At 46.6% G+C, this 25,027-nt stretch overlaps 1 protein-coding gene across 1 annotated transcript in view; it reads left to right on the forward strand.

Moving 5' to 3' along the window:
• Positions 1 to 1,806: 1,806 nt before the first annotated feature.
• The window catches only part of LOC309545720 (cell surface glycoprotein CD200 receptor 1-B-like), a gene marked incomplete at both ends in the record, with an annotated part of 40,849 nt that continues 17,628 nt past the window's right edge, over positions 1,807 to 25,027 (forward strand). Inside the window, 2 exons of the mRNA XM_082245055.1 lie at positions 1,807 to 1,858; positions 13,004 to 13,309. Of these exons, the coding sequence (XP_082101181.1) occupies positions 1,807 to 1,858; positions 13,004 to 13,309 (358 nt within the window). The remainder of the gene's footprint in view (positions 1,859 to 13,003; positions 13,310 to 25,027) is intronic.

Genomic DNA, 25,027 nt, shown 5'->3' on the forward strand with positions numbered 1-25,027 from the left:
GCACTTGCAGAGTGCACAGTTTATTTGTCTTTAGTAAATCAACCCCAATGTGTTTCTTTAGATAGAATTATTAGATCATTGACATAACCAACCCAGACGAGATTGTAAATATGATGATAAATGATGACAGTAACCTTCACTGTGCCTTTTCTTTTGTCTTTAGGTCGTACTCATAATTTTTGGGGGATTGTTGCTCTCATCATCTTCAAATGTCTTGTCATAGCAATCGTTTTGTGCTGCAGATACAAGTCCAAGGTCATACTTATGTAGGAATCAAAACACAGCCTAAAGTGGAACTTTGGAGGGCATTTGGCACAGCTCAGTCTTAAAGCACATGGCCCTCTGGTGTCACTGTACCCCTACAGCTCTCTTAGCACAGTATCTCACAGCAGATAGTCTCATAGACCCATCACTGCAGCATGTGGCACTGGACTCCCAGCCGTAGTCAGTAACAGTACAGCCTCGTGTCTTTTCCCAGCAGCCTATAATTTCACATCTCCCCGCATACAGTGTTCTGTTCCAACCATAGTCACCACGAAACAGAAAAAGGCCTTCCCCACACTGTCAACACAAGGGTGGAAGTCCATCTTTTTTTTTTTTTTTTACAAAGGTCCATAAAGACACGGATGAGCGAATTTGAGGTGGAGGAACTTGAATGGCCTGCACAGAGTCCTGACCTCAACCCGATAGAACACCTTTGGGATGAATTAGAGTGGAGACTGCGAGCCAGACCTTCTCCGACATCAGTGCCTGACCTCACAAATACGCTTCTGGAAGAATGGTCAAACATTCCCATAGACATACTTCTAAACCTTGTGGATGGCCTTCCCAGAAGAATTGAAGCTGTTTTAGCTGCAAAGGGTGGGCCAACTCAATATTGAACCCTATGGACTAAGACTGGGATACCATTAAAGTTCATGTGCGTGTAAAGGCAGGTGTCCCAATACTTTTGGTAATATAGTGAATATGTGTAGTTTAAGGGGTGTATTTGAAAAAAATAAAAATAAATGTAAATTAAAAAAACAAAATAAAAAGTGGCCTGTCATTAAAAAAATGTGTAATTTGTTTTTATATAATAAATTAAAAATGTATAAAGATGTGTAGTTTATTACACCCGTAATTACCAAAAATAATTAAAATGAAAAAAAAAAAAAGGGATCCATCATTGGTCTTTACATAAAAAAAAAAAAACAATATATTGTGTTTCCATATAAATAAAAAAAATGTATACAGGTATGTAGGTCAAAGGGTGTATTTATAAATAAAATTGCGTAGTTATTCATCCTACGAAACTGCATGTACAGAAGATGAAGGGAAAAGTGAATATTATTAGACTATTTTCTATGCAGCTTGAATGTTATTAATTCATAAATAATAAATCGAATCAGGCAAATGCCCCAGTTTGGCCAATGGAGGATCAAAAGTAAATAAGTATTTATTACCTATCATCACCAGTTCCATCTACCATAATGTGCTATTTTCCTTATTCACTTTTTTAGGAATGAATAACATTCAACCTGGAGAGAAAATAACATACTGTACATGCAGCTTTGAAGGACGAATAGCTCTGAAATTTTTTTTTCTATAAATACTCTTTTTAGTGTAGCACAAAACTATATTTTCTCACATTTTATTTGAAACATTTTCTTGATGGTTTTGCTGGTGACCGTTAAGTGGCCACATTATGTAAGTTCCAAGAACGCCATTACATGTACAGGATGTGTGATTGCGGTAATAGCTGTGAGTATCGGTGACACGGTCATAGCACTTTTCTCCTTTTCAGTGTCAATGTCTTACCTGCAGACAATGTATCTTCTGGCTGTCCTGCTGCTTCTATACCGGGATGTATCATCCTCAGGTGAGAGCTTTATATTGGGGATGAGGAGAGGAGGGTGGGGGCAGGGAGGTTACTGCTATATAAATGGAGTTTGTATTTAAAGTGTATGTAAAAGCAAAAGTGACAAGAATACATACTTTAATTACTTTGTTTTTAATACCAGAGTTTAGTGTCCCTCTAACTACTTCAATACCAGGCACTTTGACCCTCTTCCTGCCCAGGCCAAATTTCCAGCTTTCAGCGCTGTCACATTTTGAATGACAATTGAGCGATCATGCAACGCTGTACCCAAACTAAATTGTTATCATTTTTTTTTTTTTTGTCAAATTTGTTTTATTGAGTTTTAACATGTTATACAAGGAGGTTTAGATGCAAGAATAAGAAAGTAACATCATAAAGTATGGGAATAAAGATAATTACAGATACAATGTAATATAATGAATAACATGTAGTTCACAAATAGGTATAGCAAATAAGAAAATTCATGTTTGAAAAAATCTAGAAAGGATCAAAATCTAGTATATCATAACCGATTAAGATGTGAAGGTCATTAAAGCACAACAATATAATGTTACAAGTATAGAAAGCATGGGTCTAAATGTTGCTACCTGAACCACATGGGAAGAGTAAAAGAAGGGAAAAAGAGGAGCAAGAAAAGTAAGGAGAATAGGAAAATGAAATAGGAATAAGAGAAAAAAAAAAAAAATAAGGTTAAAGATAATTCCCGGGTAATGTGCGACCTCAAGCGTTTAATATACATACAAGAAGCTTGAATGTAAAAATACATCACCAAGGCATCAATAAGGATTCATCAAAGTTGGAGGGTAAATAGTGTGTGACCCAAGGGCGCCAAATTTTCTCAAAGTTGCAAATTTTGTCACGAGTGATGGCTTCTATTTTGGCATGGATCACAGCTTGGTTAACTCTATGCTTGGCTTCAGCCATTATCAGCGTTGGGATTTTCAGGCTTTGGCGATGGTCTGTTTCGCAGCCGTAGTGACTTGCAGAAGGAGTTTAAAGTGGGATCGGGTGATGTTAGCCAGTCTTAAATTTAGAAGTGCTACGGAGGGGTCAGGAGGGATGGGCTCTTCAAACAATGTAGAAAACATATGGAATATTTCCTTCCAAAATGTTTTAACTGCCAGGCAATCCCACCAAATATGTGAATGTGACCTAAGGCCAGTACAACCTCGGAAGCAAGATGCAGGGTAAATGGGGGTAAATTTTGCAATCCTGGCAGGGACCAAATACCATCATGTGAATACTTTATAATTTGTTTCTAATGCATCTGTATTTTGCGAGGATGATTTTGTTGCATCCCGTATCTCATTCAAATCAGTTGTTTCTAACCTAAGCCCGAAGTCAGACTCCCATTTAGCTACATAGGTAGGGGGTTCAGCATCAGGTTTGGCAATAAGTTGGGCATAGAGAGTCGAAACCAGTCCTTTTGTGTGGGGATCACGTTTACATATGTCTTCAAAATGGGATAGATTATCGAGTCTAACTCCATCCAGTTCTGATTTCAGAAGTCCATGATTTTCGCATAAAGTGGGGAATGATCTGATTGAGGTGGGAGACGTCAATTTGCAGAATCTAGTTAGATTAGAAGCAGACCATGCTCAAAAAGATTTAGGGGAGATCCAGGCAGGATAAAGAAAATGTTTTTTAAGAAATGATTGAAGTGGGATATGTGGGGATTGTACGTTAATTTGAATTCGTCTCAAAGAGCAAGAAGATGCTTGGTGATTGGGTTAGTGAGTTTTTTTGTGATCTGACAGGCGCAACCATAAAAGGTTAGCCAGAGACAATGGATCGCAATCCACAGATTCTAACATTACCCAAAGTGGGACTTCCGAGGTTGCCTGATATTTGGGTAGTTGTGCTAATTGGGCCACATGGAAATAGGTAGTAAAATTTGAAAATCCGAGGCCACCTCTATTCTTAGGAAGATATAGGGTGTGTTTTGGGAGTCTGGGTTTTGAAGAGCCCCAGACAAAAGTGGTTGCTTTGCGCTGTATTATCCTAAAAAATACTCCGGGACTGGAATAGTTAGGACTCGGAAGAGATAAAGCATTTTAGGTAAAATCACCATCTTTATAACATTAATTTTACCCATCCAAGATAAGAGAAGAGAAGACCATTGGGATAATAGGTTATTAATTTGGCGTAATACTGGTGGAAAATTAGCGGCATAAAGTTCAGAGAGGTTATTTGTAAGTGTAACACCTAGGTAAGGCAGATGAGAGTGAGAGGAGGATCATGAAAAAGGGAGGGATGCTTGTACTTGTTGTAAATCAGAAGAGAATCCGTATATGGTTAATGCCATAGATTTATGAGGGTTGATGGTTAGACCTAAGATATGGACAAAACATTCAAGTTTTCCAATGAGATTAGGAGCTGAAATATGTGGGGAAGACATAAAAATTTGAATATCATTGGCGAATAAATAAAGTTTATGTTGATGACCAGCAAGTTCAAGATGCTTAATTGAAGGATCAGAACAAATCGATTGGGCAAGGGGTTCTATAAGTAAAGCGAACAAAAGTGGGGATAGAGGGCATCCCTGACGTGTGCCCCTGCATATTTCAAAGGGATCAGATTTATACCCTGCATATTTGACATAGGCTCTTGGCTTATTTTATAATGATGAGATCCAGCAAAGGAAGTGGGGACCAAATACCCAACGCTGCAGAACATAATGTAGATAAGGTCATAATACCATATCAAAAGCTTTTCTGATATCTAGGGACAGAAAGTAGAGGGCAATTTATTAGTGATTTAGCAGCATGTAGCAATAAAGCAGCCCTACGTACTTTATCTCCCGCTTGGCGTAATGGTATAAAACCAACTTGATCTCCTTGGATTAAGGAGCCTATTACTGTATTTAGTCGGGTTTGTAAATCTTTCGCTAAGAGCTTGATGTCAAGATTGAGCAATGAAATAGGTCTATAGTTGGACCAAGATGAGTCATCAGAATGAGGTTTAGGAATCATTGAAATTATTGTCGTCTAAGTCTCAGGCCGAAAAGAATTTCCATTAAGAAGAGAGTTAAATGCATTAGTCAATAACGGAGCCAAAATATGTGCAAATTTCTTGTAGTATGTGGCTGAAAAATCATCAGGACCTGGACTTTTATTCACCTTTTTATCATTTTTTCACATAAATAGAGCTTTCTTTTGAAAAAAAATGTTCTTAGTTTCTGTTATAAAGTTTTGCAAATAAATAACCTTGCTTTATAAATTTATACCAAACTGTATTCTGCTACATTTCTTTGGTGAAAATAACCCAAATCAGTGTATATTATTTAGTCTGTAGAAAAGTTATAGAGTGTACAATCTATGGTATATTTATCTGAAAATTGATTAGTCCTGATGTACTGACACCCTATCTCATTTATTGATGCCAGGACAGTACAAATACCCCCCAAATGACACCTTTTTTGGAAAGTAGACAGGCAATGTATTTATTGGGAGACATGGCAAGTTTTGAAGTAATTTTTTTGTCACAATTTTTTTGGAAAATAAAGAAATAAAAGAAAAAACAGAAAAAGTTTCAGCTTTACGTATACATTAACACCTTCCTGCCCAGCCTTTAGCAGACTGATGACCAGGCAGGAAAGTGTTAATGTATACGTAAAGCTGAAACTTTTTCTGTAATTTGGGATCCTAAAAGCTAAACTTCAAACAGATATAAAAGCAAAAATGAATGCAGCCTTTTGGTCATTGATTATCTTTATTTTAAAATACAAGCAGTGGAAGTACCTGAATGTGACCTGATATCAGCCTCTCGCAATCCCTTTACAGCAGAGCTTAGACTGGAAGCAAGCAAAGCAGCACAAGGAACCAATCAGGTGTTTACCGGTGCTCATGTGCTGACAAGGAGCATGCTGAAAGGAGGAGAGAAAGCAGAGTGACAGAGAGATAAACGAATCAGTCTCCCGCTTCTCCTTAACTATCCAATCACAGGCTGGGGAAGGCTGTTGATCCCGGCAGTAATGCACTCAGCTCTTAATTTTGAGTTGTGAGCTGACAACACACTGGGGTTTATTTACTAAAACTGGAAAGTGCAAAATCTGGTGCAGCTCTGCATAGAGACCAATCAGCTTCCAGGTTTTATTGTCAGAGCTTAATTGAACAATCTGAAGTTAGAAGCTGATTGGCTGACATGCAGAGCTGCACCAGATTTTGCACTCTCCGGTTTTAGTAAATAAACCCTTCTGCCTCTTCTATACCAAAATCCTGCCCAGTTGCCTTTTTCTAAACTAGAGAATCCCAATCCCTCTCCATACCATAGAGGGAGGTGTTTTGTAGTCTAAGGCAGGGTTTCTCCACCTTCTTTAAGTCAAGGCATCCTTTAATAATTATGGACAGTCTTGAGACACCACTTTCTAATATGTAACAACTATTCTAATAGTGCAACAACATCCACAAGTCCAAGTAGGACACCCAACGTTAGAGGGGATTTATTTTTCCAAACCAAATACGCTTTTGCAAACTTGTACTGACTAGTATTCCAATGTTTCTCTTCTCCCTCAGCTAATGTGACCCCAACTGTGATGAAGAGGGGCAGGGGAGGGTTGCTATGCAGGCGACTGACATCCTCATTATCGATGGATGATGCCATTGGTTGTTGGGACGCCGGCAGCTAGAAGGTTGTAATGGTGCACAATGAAAACCTGTGATTAGTGGAACTAAAAGGCAGCTTTATCCACACGCCGGCTTGTATACAATTTTTGGCCAATTTTTAGGCATTTTGCCAGGGCACCCCTGGAGAATTGTACTGTCTATTGTACTGTCAAATTTATGGAGAAATAAAGACTTTTATCCGTTCTACACTGGAGTGCTGTCAAATAGTTTTCTGCAAAGACGATACTCCCATGGTTGACGGACTGGAGGTGCACCCAGTTTAGATTGGATTGTTATGTCCTACCTGGAGCGGCATTGATTTTTCCTTTGAAGACACAGGGAGGTTCTATGGTTCTGGCAGGATCAACGGGTATTTTTATTTTTGCATTTGGGATATATGCAGCCCTGGAACAAGTTTGCATACAAGGAAAGTCAGAAGTGATCACTCTTGTTCTAATCAGAGACTGATAATTAGGGATGATCGAACTTTTGAAAAGTTCGGTTCGACCAGAACACCTGAATTTCCCGAAAGTTCGGTTCGGATTCCCGAACCCCATTGAAATCAATGGGACCCGAACTTCGGGAATCAAAAAACACCATTTTGAAGCCCTAAAACCTAATAAATGCCCCTAAAAAGTGCATAGGGTTCTGGGTCATTCCCCAGGGACTATGAATCAGGCAAAAAAGCTCTTAAAAATTGTCGTCTTTCATAGAGAGCCAATTATTGAAAAAATTAATGGAAAAAAAATTAGATTTCTTTGGATTTAGTGTCTGGGGGGTCTAAAATATGTACCTGTGAAGTTTCAGCTCTGTAGCATGTCCAGAACCAGAATTATAGCATGCCAAATCTTCAAAATTACTTTTTTGCATAACCGCGCCTTTCTTTTTCTCCTAATCAACTGCACAGCCAATGTGTATGAGGGGGACATAATGCAGTGCACTGGGAACAAGATTAGAGTTTTTTTTTTTGGAAAAAGGTGCTGTCTCTTTAAATGTGGATATAATTAATGGGTGTATATTCACAATGGGGCTATTATTACCAAATGTTTTCAAGAAGTCAAAAGATGTATGTAGATGCACTTTATTTCATGTAAAATGGTGTTTGGTGCACTTTAACTTGAATTCTCACAAGAAACAGACATATATGCACGGATACATTGAGGGTTAGGGTTAGGAGTAGGGACCACAATGTAGTGCCCAGTGAACAAGATTAGAGATGTTTTGGATGAATAATTTTGTCTCTTGACTTTGAATAGAAGTAAAGAATGCTTAAAAATTGGGCCTTTGGTGGTGCCGACGATGCCTTGACACCATAACCCAATGAAAGTGCTTATCATGAAGGCAATAATTGCCTTTGTAAGGAAAAAAATTGCAATGATATGCATCTGTGAAACAGGTGCGCAAAAATTGTTGTTTGGGTGTTGGCGGAGCCATATCACTGTAAGCCCAAAGAGCTGGTGTTGAAGAAGGTGAAAAAATTATGAAGATGTGTACCTGTGGATCAGGTGCGCAAACATGGTATTTTTGGTGTTGGCGGAGCCTCCCCACCGTAAGCCCAAAGAGCTGGTGTTGCAGAAGGCCAAAAAATTATGAAGGTGTGCACCTGTGGAACAGGTGCGCAAACATGTTATTTTTTGTTTGGCGGAGCCTCCCCACCGTAAGCCCAAAGAGCTGGTGTTGCAGAAGCCCAAAAAGTTATGAAGGTGTGCACCTGTGGAACAGGTGCGCAAACATGGTATTTTTTGTTTGGCGGAGCCTCCCCACCGCTAGCCCAAAGAGCTGGTGTTGCAGAAGGCCAAAAAACAGGTGCGCAAACATGGTATTTTTGGTATAACTAAAATGAGGTTCTGTGAACCTAAACAGAACGAGAGGAGGGTTGGAGGGTGGCACTATGGTCCAGGCTTAAACTGAGGCTCAGCTGCCACATCGCAACGATAGACTAGTCTACAAGGTCTGCATCAGGTGCATCAAAGCTTGATATCCACGACTGATTCATTTTAATGAATGTCAAACGGTCGACTGAGTCGGTGGAGAGTCTCGTTCGATGGTCTGTGACGAATCCTCCTGCTGCGCTGAATGCCCGTTCCGATAGGACATTGGAAGCAGGGCAGGTCAACAACTCCATGGCATACTGGGACAGTTCTGGCCAGTGGTCTACTCTTAAGACCCAGTATGCCAGTGGATCAGATTCGCCACATGAAAAGCCCTCTGTATCACTTTGTGCCCTGACGTAATCGTCCACCATGTGATGCAGACGCTGTCGATGCGATGTGGCAGCTGAGAGGCCTTGGCGGTGAGGACTAAAAAAAGACCGAAAGGCATCCGTCAACCGCACGCCTTCTCCAACGCTCCTCTCGTGACCCGCAGTAGAGTCCATGGTAGGTTGTCCCCGCCCCTGCACCCTACGAGAGTCGGGGAACGTGTACACCAGAATCCTCTTGAGACTGTCCTCAAGGGATTTGATCCTGTGGACTCTCTGGGTGGATGGGAAAAGCTCAGAGACTTTTGACTTGTACCGGTGGTCAAGTAAGGTGGCCAACCAATAGTGGTCAGTCTCTTTAATGGCCTTGATTCTGGGGTCCTTTTGCAGGCTCTGAAGCATGATGTTTGCCATGCGTCGCAAATTTGCAAAGGCCTGAGAAGCTGACTCCTCGGGGTCACTCAAAACGACATGATCTTGAACGTGCTCCTCCTCCTCCCAGCCACGTACTACTCCGAAGTGTCCCGAGGGAGTCAAACTAGGCCTTGCAGATTGCCACATGTCTTCCTGCTCCTCAAAGCCTGCAAAAGTTCCCAAAGAATCGTCGTCCTCCTCCTCCTCTTCCACCCCTGGATTCTGCTTGGGCCTCTGGGAGCTAGGCATAATGGGGTCAGGATTCTCAGGATAAAGGGGGCCTTGAGAGGCAAGGAAATCCTCCTCTTCCTCCTGCTGCTCTGCCTCCAGTGCCCTGTCCATAATGCCACGCAGAGTGTGCTCCAACAAAAACAGTACCGGTAGGGTGTCACTGATGCATGCGCTGTCCCGGCTGACCATCCTTGTGGCCTCCTCAAATGGCGAGAGGACAGCGCATGCATCCTTAATCTAAAGCCACTGCCGTGGCCAAAAAAATCCCAGGCGCGCTGAGCCAGTGCTGGTGCCGTACTCGCAGAGATATTCATTGAGGGCCCTCTGCTGCGTGTAAAGGCGCTACAGCATAGCCAAGGTGGAGTTCCAGCGGTTGGGCATGTCACAGACGAAGTGGTGTACCGGCAGGTGAAACTCGCGCTACACTTCGGCCAAACGTGCACTGGCACTGTACGACCGCCTGAAGTGACTGCACACCCTTCTTGCCATCCTTAGCACATCCTGCATTCCCGGGTATGAGTTCAAAAACCGCTGTACCACGAGATTCAGGACATGCGCCAGGCATGGCACATGGGTCAACTTTCCCTGCCGAAGGGCGGCCAGGAGGTTTGACCCATTATCGGTAACCACCATTCCTGGCTGCAGCTGGCATGGTGCCAACCACCTCTGGGGCTGTGCCTGCAGAGCCCCAAGAATCACAGGGGCAGTGTGCTGCCTGTCCCCTAGACACACAAGCTGCAGCACTGCGTGACACCTTTTGGCCTGAGACATAGAATAGCCCTTTGAACGCTTATGTGGTACCTCATCATATTCAAAGGACCAAAGGATGAGGAGGAGGACCAGGAGGGGGTAGAAGTGATCGATCTACCCGGATCAGCGTCACCACCAGCTGTTTGCAGACGTGGGGGCAATACTGGCTGCAGCACCGAGCTCTGGCTACAATCCCTTCCGCTGGCAAGCAGTGTCACCCAATGAGCAGTGACAGAAATGTACCATCCATGCCCATGTTTGCTTGACCAAGTGTCAGCCGTCAGGTGTATCTTACGGCTGACTGACTTGGCCAGGGACGACACTACATTGCCTTCCACATGTTGGTATAGGGATGGCAGGGCCTTACGGGCAAAGTAATGCCGACTTGGCACCTGCCACTGTGGAACAGACTCTACCAGGTTAAATGGTAAGAGTTGCAGAGCCAGTAGTTTTGCCGAACTACTGTTTAGACGCTGGGCATGTGGGTGGTGGGGAGTATACTTTTTTTTTCGTTCCAGCATGTGTGGAATCGAAATTTGCCATCTAGATGTTACAGCAGGTGGTGTGCTGGAGGAAGATGCGAAACTGCGTGCTATATCATCATCCCTGTCAGTGGAGGCTGCCAACAGGTGACGAGTGACTATAGCAGAGACAGACAGATGTGCAGGTGGAGCACGAGGAGGAGAGCGAGGAGGACTAGGAGACCGGCTGACCGATCTTTGGCCCTTTTGTGGGTTCTTCAAATGCTCCTGCCAACGGGCCAAGTGGTGGGTTGTCAAATGCCTGGTTAGGCAGCTTGTACCCAAGTGGTTGACCTTTTTGCCACATTTTATTCCCTTATGACAAATCTTGCAGATCACAACTGTTCGATCTGCATGAGATGTCTCAAAAAAGGCCCAGCAAGAAGAGGTTTGTATAGTGGCCCGGGAGACAACAGGTGCGGCCTTAGATGGAGTGGGCCGTCTGCTCTCCCCTCTTGCTTGCTCTGCCTCCTCCTCAACCTCAGACCCAACATCAGACTCCGTAAAGGACTGAGCATCAGGCGTGACCCGGGAGACAACTGGTGCGGCCTTAGATGGAGTGGGCCGTCTGCTCTCCCCTCTTGCTTGCTCTGCCTCCTCCTGAACCTCAGACCCAACATCAGACTCCATAAAGGACTGAGCATCAGGCTGGAGTAGATGGCCGACACTGTGGTCAAACAGCTCAGCTAACTCCTCTGCCATGTCTGAAGTTGGGTCTAAGGGAGGACATGAGGTGGACATGGACTCATCTTTATTTGCTCTGCCAACTGCAGAAGACTGACCACTTTTCTCTGCCTGGGTCACTGTAGTTGCAGATGATGACGATGATGAGGGTTTGGTAATATAGTCCACCACCTCCTGTACATACTGAGGACGTATAGCTTGGCCACTGCGGGAGAACAATCGCGATGGTGGCCTGGCTGAGGACTGACCACCACGTCCACCCTTGCCTCTAGACACCCTAGAAGCTGTGCCCCTTTCCGCAGCAGGGCCAAGTATGCATTTCCTTGGTCTACCTGACATAGTTGTCACTGATGCTTTGGCAACTCTGCGTGGTGAAATTCACTTGCGAAACGCACACTGCTATGAGACCCAAAGTTGTTGCTAAATACAGCTGATGTGTGTGATGCAGAGTAGCAAAGCCTTTTGCACAGTGGACTTAACGCTTACAAGAACAGGCGTTAAGTTGTCACTGATGCTTTGGCAACGCTGCATGGTGAAATTCACCTGCAAAACGCACACTGCTATGCGACCCAAAGTTGTCGCTAAATACAGCAGATGTGTGTGACGCAGAGTAGCAAAGCCTTTTGCACAGTGGACTTAACGCTTACAAGAACAGGCGTTAAGTTGTCACTGAGGCTTTGGCAACTCTGCGCGGTGAAATTCACCTGCAAAACGCACACTGCTATGCGACCCAAAGTTGTCTCTAAATACAGCAGAGGTGTGTATCGCTGCAATGTATTTTGCACAATAGCTGACTAGCAAGCACGTGTACCTGCTGTGGATATATCAGCAGTGCAACGTGCTCACTAAACGGAACCCTGACACTTAAAAGTATCCCTACAAAAACTAGATTATTCAATTTAACTATAGTGGTATATAGTACCCTAACTACACTGCATATCCCTTTCCTCACACTAAAAGAACAGCTCCATACAGCAGAAGACAATTTCTAACTGACACTGTCCCTTTAATTTTTTTTTTTTTTTCTAACTCAAACAAACAGCACAATCACTGTATTTCTTACTACACTGACAATCTCTCTGTAAGCTGAATGCTCTTCTGCTGATATGGAGCTTTACAAGCAATCGGCTATGCAGCAAACGTTGTATAACAAAGCAGGAGTAACACAAATGCTTCTACTCTCTTCCACAGCCTCTGTATTACAGTGCTAGAGGTTAGGCGGGGCTATGTTATAAACTGGGGGGCGTATTCACTCCTGATTGGCCTCTGGTCCCCGTAGTCACTCCAATCACGTTCCTAGCAGACTCCTGCCCCCTCATTGCCTTTTTCTGACGTTTCTGGGCCAATCACGGGCTTTTAAAGCCCACTTCCTGTCCCTTTGCATCTTGGACGGTTCTGGTGACCGAATTCTGAACTTTTATCGCAAAAAGTTCGGAATTCGGCCGAATTTCGAACACCCAATGTTTGTGTCGAACCGATGGTCGACCCGAACCGTTCGATCATCCCTACTGATAATATAGAAAAGGGTTGGCATGACAGCCAGGTAATTAGCATTTCCAGATTGAGAATAAAAATCTTCATTATTTGTCAGGGAAGGTTCCAGTGCTATCTGTTAAAAAGACTCTTCATATGTATATAAATATCATACCAAAATCTACATGACAAAATATAAATCCTGGTGATAATACAGAACTTTGTAGGTCACAAAAATGCGCTAAAACATGCGATCTTCTGATTTCAGATGTTACAGTTGTGGTGAGGAGAAGAGGGAATTCTACACTTCTACAATGTGGAGGAGATCCTGGAGACATCATAACGGGACTAATATGGAAGATTCATCACATTAATAATTCTTTGTGTTTATTCTCATATGCTGCATTAATAAAAGGAAGAACACTGATATACAACAACTGCAGCACAAGAATGACATTTACCAATATAACACTGATCATCCACAACACCCAGATATCTGATGGAGGAAATTATAGCTGTGAGATGTCACATTCTGAAGGAACCTTCATCAATACAACTATTCTACAAGTATTAGGTGAGTGATATCTGATTTCTCCACTGTGATAAAGTCAATCCAATTCAGCGCTATTATTTCTGTCTTCCATCTATATTAATAAAACGCAAGTGTACCTGCGTCCGCTTTCCCTGCTTTTCCCTGTGTCCGTGAGAATGAGCTACTGCGCATGTGCTGAACAAACAGCCGTTGGGATGCAGAGAACACCGCCGCGGGAAAATTGCTGTCACGGGCGAACCAAAGGTGCTGGAGACCCCAAAATTGTACCACAGGTGGCCACTCCCCTACAGCTGAGAAAAAGTTCGAGGTTCGGGGATGAAAGGGCGTGGAGCAGTGACCCCGAGAACCGGGCCTCCCCCCCGCCATAGACTCCAATGTTAAATAGTGATTTCGCAAACCTAAAATTCACGAACGGCGAACGCGAACATCGGCAAATGTCCGCGATCCGGCGAACCGGGCGAACCGGCATAGAGTTCAATAGGCAGGCGAATTTTAAAACACACAGGGACTCTTTCTGGCCACAATAGTGATGGAAAAGTTGTTTCAAGGGGACTAACACCTGGACTGTGGCATGCCGGAGGGGGATCCATGGCAAAACTCCCATGGAAAATTACGTAGTTGACGCAGAGTCGGGTTTTGATCCATAAAGGGCATAAATCACCTAACATTCCTAAATTGTTTGGAATAACGTTCTTTAAAACATCCAGTGTGTGAATACGATCAGGTATGATGTTTTATCGGTCAAGTAGTGTAAGGGTTACGCCCGCTTCACAGTGACAGACCAAACTCTGACAGACCAAACTCCCCGTTTAACAGTCAGTCAGTCCATTTGCACAACCGCAAACTCCCCATTTGCACAAGGTTGGATACCAAGCTAGCCATGTCCCGTTCCTTGTCCTCACTGACATCATTGAAGGTCTCTTCCTCCACCCAGCCACGTACAACACCAAGGGTCCCCGAAAGGTGACAACAAGCCCCCTGGGACGCCTGCTGTGGCTGGTATTCCACCTCCTCAAAGCCACCTTCCTCCTCTGACTTCTCTTCTTCAGACTCCTCTCTCTGCGTTGCCACAGGTCCAGCAATTGACAACGACAAGGCTGCTTCTGGTGGTGATGGGGACCACAACTCTTCCTCTTCATGCTCATCTACAGCCTGAGCCAGTACTCTTCGCAGGGCACGCTCCAGAAAAAACGCATATGGGATGAGGTCGATGATGTTGCCTTGGGTTCGACTGACCACCAGGGTTGTCACCTCCGCAAAAGGACGCATGAGCCTACAGCCATTGTTCATGAGCATTCCGTAACGCGGCCAAAAAATACCCAGTTCCGCAGAAAGAATGAAAGAAAATGAATGTTTTTTCTATGAAAAATTATCCTGCGGATCGCTTTTGGTCTGTACACAATGAAGCAACGACCTTATCATCTGGGGTGTGCCAACACAATCCTAGAGGTGATCGCTTCATTGTGATACGCAAGCCCCTTCACCACGACAAGGTAACGATCACGAAGGGGAATTGACACATGTATGTGCCTTTTTTTTTGTTTTTTGTTTTTTTGCAGCCACAGTGTAGCACCAGAGGCCAGAAAAATTAGGCATGTACACATGCATGAAAAAGCAGGTATTGTTGCAGGTATTGTTACTGCTGTAGCAGCGGCCTGAAAAATTGAGGTTTTCAAGGCAGAAAGTGCACTAAAACATTGCGGCTTGAACCGTAGTTGGTGGCGGAGACGTCACGTAAGTCATCCGGCATGCAGAGAATGATTAAATACAGCAGCGTGTGGACCATTTTTAGGCCAAGGCATCTCAGTCATCACCAGGCCTTTTTTAGTCAAATGCATCCCCCACTGTCAGTCCCTTCGGGATCCATGCCTCATTCATCTTAATAAACGTGAGGTAATCAAGACTTTTTTGACCTAGGCGACTTCTCTTCTCAGTGACAATACCTCCTGCTGCGCTGAAGGTCCTTTCTGACAGCACACTTGAAGCGGGGCAGGCCAGAAGTTCAATGGCAAATTGGGATAGCTCAGGCCACAGGTCAAGCCTGCACACCCAGTAGTCAAGGGGTTCATCGCTCCTCAGAGTGTCGATATCTGCAGTTAAGGCAAGGTAGTCTGCTACCTGTCGGTCGAGTCGTTCTCTGAGGGTGGACCCCGAAGGGCTGTGGCGATGCATAGGACTAAAAAAGCTCCGCATGTCCTCCATCAACAAGACGTCTGTAAAGCGTCCTGTCCTTGCCGGCGTGGTTGTGGTGGTAGGAGGAGGATTACTTTCACCTCTTCCCCTGTTGGATTCCCGTTGTGCTGTGACATCACCCTTATATGCTGTGTAAAGCATACTTTTCAACGTATTTTGTAGCTGCTGCATCCTTTGCGACTGCCGGTAATTGGGTAACATATCACAGACTTTCTGCTTATACCGGGGGTCTAGTAGCGTGGCCACCCAGTACAGGTCGTTCTCCTTCAGCCTTTTTATACGAGGGTCCCTCAACAGGCATGACAGCATGAAAGACCCCATTTGCACAAGGTTGGATGCCGAGCTACTCATGTCCAATTCCTCGTCCTCACTGATGTCATTGAAGGTGTGTTCTTCCCCCCAGCCACGTACAACACCACGGGTACCAGATAGGTGACAACGAGCACCCTGGGATGCCTGCTGTGGTTGGTGTTCCTCCTCCTCAAAGCCACATTCCTCCTCTGACTCCTCTTCCTCACACTCCTCTTCCAGTGTTGCCGCAGGTCCAGCAAGCGATGGTAAGGCTGTTTCTGGTGGTGGTGATGGTGACCACAACTCTTCCTCTTCCTCTTCACGCTCATCTACGGCCTGATCCAGCACTCTTCGCAGGGCACGCTCCAGGAAAAAAACATATGGGATGATGTCGCTGATGGTGCCTTCGGTGCGACTCACTAGGTTTGTCACCTCCTCAAAAGGACGCATGAGCCTACAGGCATTGCGCATGAGCGTCCAGTAACGTGGCAAGAAAAAAATACCCAGCTCCGCAGAGGCTGTCCTAGCACCCCGGTCATACAAATACTCGTTGACCGCTTTTTCTTGTTGGAGCAGGCGGTCGAACATTAGCAGTGTTGAATTCCAACGTGTCAGGCTGTCGCAAATCAAGCGCCTCACTGGCATGTTGTTTCGCCGCTGAATATCTGCAAAGTGCGCCATGGCCGTGTAGGAACGCCTGAAATGGCCACACACCTTCCTGGCCTGCTTGAGAACGTCCTGTAAGCCTGGGTACTTCTGCACAAAACGTTGCACAATCAGATTCAACACATGTGCCATGCACGGCACATGTGTCAACTTGCCCAAATTCAATGCCGCCAACAAATTGCTGCCGTTGTCACACACCACTTTGCCGATCTCCAGTTGGTGCGGGGTCAGCCACTGATCCACCTGTGCGTTCAGGGTGGACAGTAGTGCTGGTCCGGTGTGACTCTCTGCTTTCAGGCAAGTCAACCCCAAGACAGCGTGACACTGTCGTATCCGGCATGTGGAATAGCCCCTGGGGAGCTGGGGGGGTTCAGTTGGTGTGGAGCAAGACGCAACAGCAGAAGAGGACTCAGCCGAGGAGGTTAGCAAAGAGGATGGAGTAGGAGGAGTAGAGGAGGTGGCAGCAGGCCTGCCTGCAAGTCGTGGCGGTGTCACCAACTCCTCTGCAGCAGAGCCACGCATTCCATGCTTGGCAGCCGCCAGCAGGTTTACCCAATGCGCAGTGTAAGTTATATACCTGCCCTGACCGTGCTTTGCAGACCAGCTATCAGTGGTCAGATAGACCCTTGCCCCAACACTGTGTGCCAGACGTGACATGATTTCCTTTTCCACAATAGAGTACAGGTTGGGGATTGCCTTTTGTGAAAAATAATTTCGGCCGGGTACCTTCCACTGCGGTGTCCCAATAGCGACAAATTTTTTGAAGGCCTCAGACTCCACCAGCTTGTATGGTAAAAGCTGGCGGGCTAAGAGTTCCGACAAGCCAGCTGTCAGACACCGGGCAAGGGGGTGACTCTGTGAGATTGGCTTCTTACGCTCAAACATTTCCTTGACAGACACCTGACTGTGGGCAGGTGAGCAGGAACTGCTGAAGGTGAGAGGCGGAGGGGCGGGTTGTTGATAGGGGGCATGGAGGACAGCAGTGGTTGACGTGGCTGAAGATGCTGGACCAGGAGGAGGATGGTGGCTTTCAGTTTGTGTGCTGCTTTTACTCATGTGTTGATCCCATAGGCGTTTGTGATGTGAGATCATGTGCCTTCGCAAAGCAGTTGTACCTAGGTGGGTGTTGGACTTCCCACGACTCAGTTTCTTTTGGCACAGGTTACAAATGGCATCGCTGATCTCAGAGACAGACACTCAAAAAAAATGCCACACTGCTGAGCTTTGCAAGGACGGCATTCTGGTGGTGGCAACAGATTGCATTGATTGGCGTGCTGTCTGGCTGACCCCGGGTGGCGAATCTACATGTTGTCTGACTGCGCCACTAGCTCCTTGCGATGACCTCCTCCCCCTGCTTCCAACTCGTCTCCTCCTCCTCTCTGTCTCCCCATCTGAACTTTCCCCCTCTTCTTCTGCTCTTCGAGCAGGCACCCAGGTGACATCCACAGACACATCGTCATCATCATCAGCCGCTTCACTTGACAACTCAGCAAAGGCAGCAGCAGCAGGTACAACATCATCATCATCACAATGTACGTCCATGTGTATAATGCTGCCTGACTGAGACATATCCCCGTTATCTACATCCTCTGGCACTAATAGTTGCGCATCACTTATTTCTTCCAACTGATGTGAAAATAACTCCTCTGACGGATCAAGTGAAGCGGCTGTGGTGCTAGTGTTGGTGGTGGTGCCGGCGGGCTGGCGAGTGGTAAATTGAGAGGTGCCCGAAGCTGAGCTGGAGGAGGATGGTGCATTAAGGTTCCGAGCGGAAGCTGTAGACGATTGGGTGTCTTGTGTAAGCCAGTCAACTATGGCCTCAGAATTTTTTGAGTTCAGGGTCTGTGGTGGCCTCTGAACACTGGGCATTATTCTAGGGCCTAAGGAAATCACAGCACCACGACCACGACGGCCCTTGCGGGGTGGCCTGCCTCTGCCTGTCATTTTTTTTTTTAATGTGTTGTACTATGAGTGCAAGGTGCTGTGCCACCCTATAGGAGTGTTGGGCAGTGGGTACAGTACACTCTCTGTATACCTGACAGCAGTCACTGGCACCCAGGCAACTGCAATTAAAATATATATATATATTTTTTACTTTGCAAGCTGCTGTGCCACCTTATATATCAGTGGTGGGTGGGCAGTGGCACAGTACACTCTCTGTGGACCTGACACCAGTCACTGGCACCCAGGCAACTGCAATTAAAAAATATATATATATTTTTTTACTTTGCAAGCTGCAGTGCCACCTTATATATCAGTGGTGGGTGGGCAGTGGCACAGTACACTCTCTGTGGACCTGACAGCAGTCACTGGCACCCAGGCAACTGCAATTAAAAAATATATATATTTTTTTTTACTTTGCAAGCTGCTGTGCCACCTTATATATCAGTGGTGGGTGGGCAGTGGCACAGTACACTCTCTGTGGACCTGACAGCAGTCACTGGCACCCAGGCAACTGCAATTAAAAAATATATATATTTTTTTTTACTTTGCAAGCTGCTGTGCCACCTTATATATCAGTGGTGGGTGGGCAGTGGCACAGTACACTCTCTGTGGACCTGACAGCAGTCACTGGCACCCAGGCAACTGCAATTAAAAAATATATATATATATTTTTTTACTTTGCAAGCTGCTGTGCCACCTTATATATCAGTGGTGGGTGGGCAGTGGCACAGTACACTCTCTGTGGACCTGACAGCAGTCACTGGCACCCAGGCAACTGCAATTAAAAAATATATATATATTTTTTTACTTTGCAAGCTGCTGTGCCACCTTATATATCAGTGGTGGGTGGGCAGTGGCACAGTACACTCTCTGTGGACCTGACAGCAGTCACTGGCACCCAGGCAACTGCAATTAAAAAATATATATATATTTTTTTACTTTGCAAGCTGCTGTGCCACCTTATATATCAGAGGTGGGTGGGCAGTGGCACAGTACACTCTCTGTGGACCTGACAGCAGTCACTGGCACCCAGGCAACTGCAATTAAAAAATATATATATTTTTTTTACTTTGCAAGCTGCTGTGCCACCTTATATATCAGTGGTGGGTGGGCAGTGGCACAGTACACTCTCTGTGGACCTGACAGCAGTCACTGGCACCCAGGCAACTGCAATTAAAAAAAATATATATTTTTTTTTACTTTGCAAGCTGCTGTGCCACCTTATATATCAGTGGTGGGTGGGCAGTGGCACAGTACACTCTCTGTGGACCTGATAGCAGTCACTGGCACCCAGGCAACTGCAATTAAAAAATATATATATATTTTTTTACTTTGCAAGCTGCTGTGCCACCTTATATATCAGTGGTGGGTGGGCACACAGTGGCACTGCAGTGGGCACAGTACACTCTGTGGACCTGACAGTCACTGGCAGCCCAGGCAACTGCAATAATAAAAAATATTTTTTTTTTTCAATTTGCAACAAGATGCTGTGCCACCGTATATATATCAGTGGTGGGCAGTGCACTGCAGTGGGTACAGTGCACTCTGTGGACCTAACACAGCACTCACTGCAATTATGACAGAGGAAAAAAAAAATATTTTTTAAAATGCAAGGTACTGTGCCTGTGCCACCCGAAATGAGTGTGGTGTCACTGGTGTGCACACAGTACAGTCTGTGGTAGGTCTGTGGCCTCTCACACACAGTGGGCAGGCAACTGCAGTGTACAATAGATATATATATATATATATATATATATATATATATATATATAAAAAGAGAAAACTCTATTACCTTACAAGCCCTTAAAAGGGCTTTTGGGGACACTAGATGTATATATATGTATATATATAAATAAAAAAAAATCCTCAATTACCAGCCCTTAAGGGCTTTTAGGGACGCTAGATATATATATATATATATATATATATATATATATATATAAAAATTACACAAATACCAGCCCTTAGAAGGGCTTTTTGGGGTGCTGTCCTTACAGCAGTAGTGGACCAAGAACACTGCAAGACCAGGAACACTGACTGACTGTCCCTAGCTTAACAGCAGCAGCAGCAGCAGCAGCAGCAGCTCTCTCCCTACTCTCACTACACACACTGCTTCAGAATGATCTAAGATGGATGCTGCCCTTGCTTATTTATAGGAGGTGGGAGGGTGTGGGAGGGAGGTATGCTGATTGGCTGGAAATGTGCCTGCTGACTGTAAAGTTCAGGGTCAAAGTTTGCCTCAATGATGTATTATGGGGGGCGGACCGAACATCGCATATGTTCGCCCGGAGTGGCGAACGCGAACATGCTAAGTTCGCCGGGAACTGTCCGCCGGCGAACAGTTCTATACATCTCTAATGTTAAACCTGGTCACCTCGCGGTTAGGTCACGGCCGGTTCTCGGGGTCACTGCTCCGTGCCCTTTCATCCCCGAACCCAGGAATTTTTCTCAGCTGTAGGGGAGTGTCTTGGCCACCTGCGGTACAATTTTGGGGTCTCCAGCACCTTTGGTTCGCCCGTTACAGCAATTTTCCCGGGAGGGGAGGTGGTGGTATATTTGGGGGTCTTTTCCTATTGAATGATCCACTGTTCTGTGTGTGTGAGGAGCTCCCCTCCTCTTTGATTTCCTGCCCTCACATCTCCCCTCCCCCACACCAATCTCCAACCCGACATTTATCGTTCAATCCCCCCCATACACTATACAATCCCCTCCCCTCCATACAATACAATCCCCTCCCTCCCCCATACACTACAATCCCCCCCCCCATACACTACAATCCCCTCCCTCCCCCATACACTACAATCCCCTCCCTCCCTCATACACTACAATCCCCTCCCCCCATACACTACAATCCCCTCCCTCCCCCATACACTACAATCCCATCCCTCCCCCACACTACAATCCCCTCCCTCCCCCCACACTACAATCCTCTCCCTCCCTCCCCCCACACTACAATCCCCTCCCTTCCCCATACACTACAATCCCCTCCCCATACACTACAATCCCCTCCCTTCCCCAACACACTACAATCCCCTCCCTCCTCCCCACTACAATCCCCTCCCTCCCCCTCACGCTTCAATCCCCTCTCTCCCCCATACACTGTAGAACCCCTCCCCCATACACTATAAACTCCCCCCCCATACACTACAATCCCCTCCATCCCCCATACACTACAATACCCTCCCTCCCCCATACACTACAACCCCCTCCCTCCCCCCATACACTACAATCCTCTCCCTCCCCCCCCACACTACAATCCCCTCCCTCCCCGATACACTACAATCCCCTCCCTTCCACAGCACACTACAATCCCCTCCCCATACACTACAATCCCCTCCCTTCCCCAACACACTACAATCCCCTCCCCCCAACACACTACAATCCCCTCCCCCCCACTACAATCCCCTCCCTCCCCCCACGCTACAATCCTCTCCCTCCCCATACACTGTAGAACCCATCCCCTATGCACTGTAGAACCCCTCCCCCATACACTATAATCCCCCCCCCCATACAATACAATCCCCTCTGTCCCCCCATACACTACAATCCCCTCCCTACCCCATACACTACAATCCCCTCCCCCCATACACTACAATCCCCTCCCCATACACTACAATCCCCTCCCTTCCCCAACACACTACAATCCCCCCCCCCCCCATATATATAGCTCCTTCTGTTCTAAGTATACTAAATAATCTATACATATAAAGTACAAGTGTCTCTGCGTCCAGTCCCTGTGTGCGTGGGATTGCGCTACTGTGCATGTGCCCCACGGACAGCCGTTGGGACTTGGAGCGCAGAGACTTCGGGCAGCCGGGCAAAACTGTTGGAAGCGGTTGGTGTGCTGCTAAGTCTGTTTTTTCAAATGTTTGACCACATATTGGTTGCAATAGCACACATTCGAGCCGGAAGTGGGAGGAGCAAGCAGCAGCGAGCAGCCGGAGGAGTGTGTGTAGAGGAGAGCGTGGAGGAGAGCCGGGTGACACGTGCGGGGGAGCCGCACTAGGTCACCAGAAGCCGGCGCGAGTGCAGGGGACAGGGGACAGAGAGACCGGAACAGAGAGCGGGACCGGGACGTGAAGGACCGGGACTGGAAGCCGCGGCCGTAGACGGCGGAGCGGCGGCTGCGGCGGTGAACGGACACCACACAGTATTGAGGAGGGAGCAGCGGCGACTGGTGAGTATCTCCCTGCAGCTGTGTGACGTGCTTTGGGGACCTGTGACTGACGGACTGACAGACCATCCTGTGACTGACTGACCATAGGGATCTGTGACAGACTGACCATAGGGATCTGTGACTGACTGACCATAGGGATCTGTGACTGACTGACCATAGGGATCTGTGACTGACTGACCATAGGGATCTGTGACTGACTGACCTTGCTTGCGACCGTCAACGACTGACAAGACTGTTCTGCGACTGACAAGACTGTTCTGCGACTGACAAGATTGTTCTGCGACTGACAAGACTGTTCTGCGACTGACAAGACTGTTCTGCGACTGACAAGACTGTTCTGCGACTGACAAGACTGTTCTGCGACTGACAAGACTGTTCTACGACTGACAAGACTGTTCTGCGACCGATAGACTGTTCTGCGACCGATAGACTGTTCTGCGACTGACAAGACTGTTCTGCGACTGACAAGACTGTTCTGCGACTGACAAGACTGTTCTGCGACTGACAAGACTGTTCTGCGACTGACAAGACTGTTCTGCGACTGACAAGACTGTTCTGCGACCGATAGACTGTTCTGCGACTGACAAGACTGTTCTGCGACTGACAAGACTGTTCTGCGACTGACAAGACTGTTCTGCGACTGACAAGACTGTTTTGCGACTGACAAGACTGTTCTGCGACTGACAAGACCGTTCTGCGACCGACAAGACCGTCCTGCGACCGACAAGACCGTCCTGCGACCGACAAGACCGTTCTGCGACCGACAAGACCGTTCTGCGACCGACAAGACTGTTCTGCGACCGACAAGACTGTTCTGCGACCGACCGACGGCGCTCTTGACTATCGACCGTGAGTATTTTAGAGACTGGTGAGTATCTTAGCGACTAGTGAGCATTTTGCGACTGGTTAGCATCTTGCGAGGGTTAGCATCTTGCGACTGGTGAGTATATTTGCAACTGGTGTGTATCGGGTGAGTATCTTGCGACTGGTGAGATTCTTTGCGACTGGTGAGTATCTTTGCGACTGGTGAGTATCCTTGCGACTGGTGAGTATCCTTGCGACTGGTGAGTATCTTTGCGACTGGTGAGTATCTTTGCGACTGGTGAGTATCTTGTGTCTGTTGGATCTTTGCGACTGGTGAGTATCGTTGCGGTTAGTGAGTATCGTTGCGACTGGTGAGTATCGTTGCGACTGGTGAGTATCTTTGCGTCTGTTGGATCTTTGCGACTGGTGAGTATCTTTGCGTCTGTTGGATCTTTGCGACTGGTGAGTATCTTGCGTCTGTTGGATCTTTGCGACTGGTGAGTATCTTAGCGACTGGTTAGTATATTAGCGACTGGTGAGTACCCCAGGTTCAGTACCAGGGAAGTTAGAGGTAGTGTAGGTTAGGAAGAGCAGTTTGTTAATATATCCCCATAGAGTAGTGGGTAATAATGTCCGACAGGATTGCGGATGCCACTCAGTGCACTTCTTGCTGCATGTATGCGTTCCTTGATGAACCATTCGAGGGCGAATACTGCTGTGCAAGATGTGAGCAACTTGTTGCTCTGGTAGACCAGATCCTGGACCTACAGAACACAGTGGCAACACTGCGTGGCATCAACAACCTGGAAAGGAGCTTGGACATTACCTATCAGGCGCTGGTAGGGGCCAGCATAGAGGAGGGAGGAACAGAGGAGACGCAAGCAGCAGAGGTACGCAGCTGGGTGACTGTTAGGAAGGGTAGAGGGAGGAGAGCCAGGGAGGCCAATCCTGAGTTGGTACACCCTAACAAATCTGTCGAGTTGCAGGTTGAGGGGGATATCAGCTCAGGGGTGGCAGAGCTGGAGCATGCACCCTCCCCCAGCGGCCAGGGGAGGGACGGCTCCAGGAAGAAGGGGGGCCGTAACTCAGGAAAGGTTAGAAAGGTTGTGGTAGTGGGGGACTCAATTATCAAGAGGACAGAGAGGGAAATCTGTAAAAAAGATCTCGTGAACCGAACAGTTTGCTGTTTACCGGGCGCCCGAGTTCGGCACATCGCAGATCTGGCAGACAGATTGTTGTGCGGGGCTGGGGATGACCCAGCGGTCATGGTGCACGTGGGCACTAATGACAAAGTTAAAGGTAGGTGGAGGATCCTTAAGAACGATTTCAGGGACTTAGGTAATAGATTGAGGAAAAGGACCTCCAAGGTGGTTTTCTCTGAAATACTGCCTGTACCTCGAGCCACACAAGAGAGGCAGAAGGAGATTAGGGAACTTAACAAGTGGCTGAGGAATTGGTGTAGGAAGGAGGGGTTTGGGTTCCTGGAGAACTGGGCTGACTTCTCAGTCGGCTACCGGCTCTTTAGTAAGGATGGGCTGCACCTTAATGGGGACGGTACAGCTCTTTTGGGGAGAAAGATGGCCACCAAGTTGGAGGGGCTTTTAAACTAGGAGACGGGGGGGAGGGCTCAGAAGTAGAGTCAGTCAGGAGGAAGCAGAGGACTG

The sequence above is a fragment of the Pelophylax lessonae genome (assembly GCF_965119305.1).
Source record: "Pelophylax lessonae genome assembly, chromosome: 2".
Taxonomy (NCBI): domain Eukaryota; kingdom Metazoa; phylum Chordata; class Amphibia; order Anura; family Ranidae; genus Pelophylax; species Pelophylax lessonae.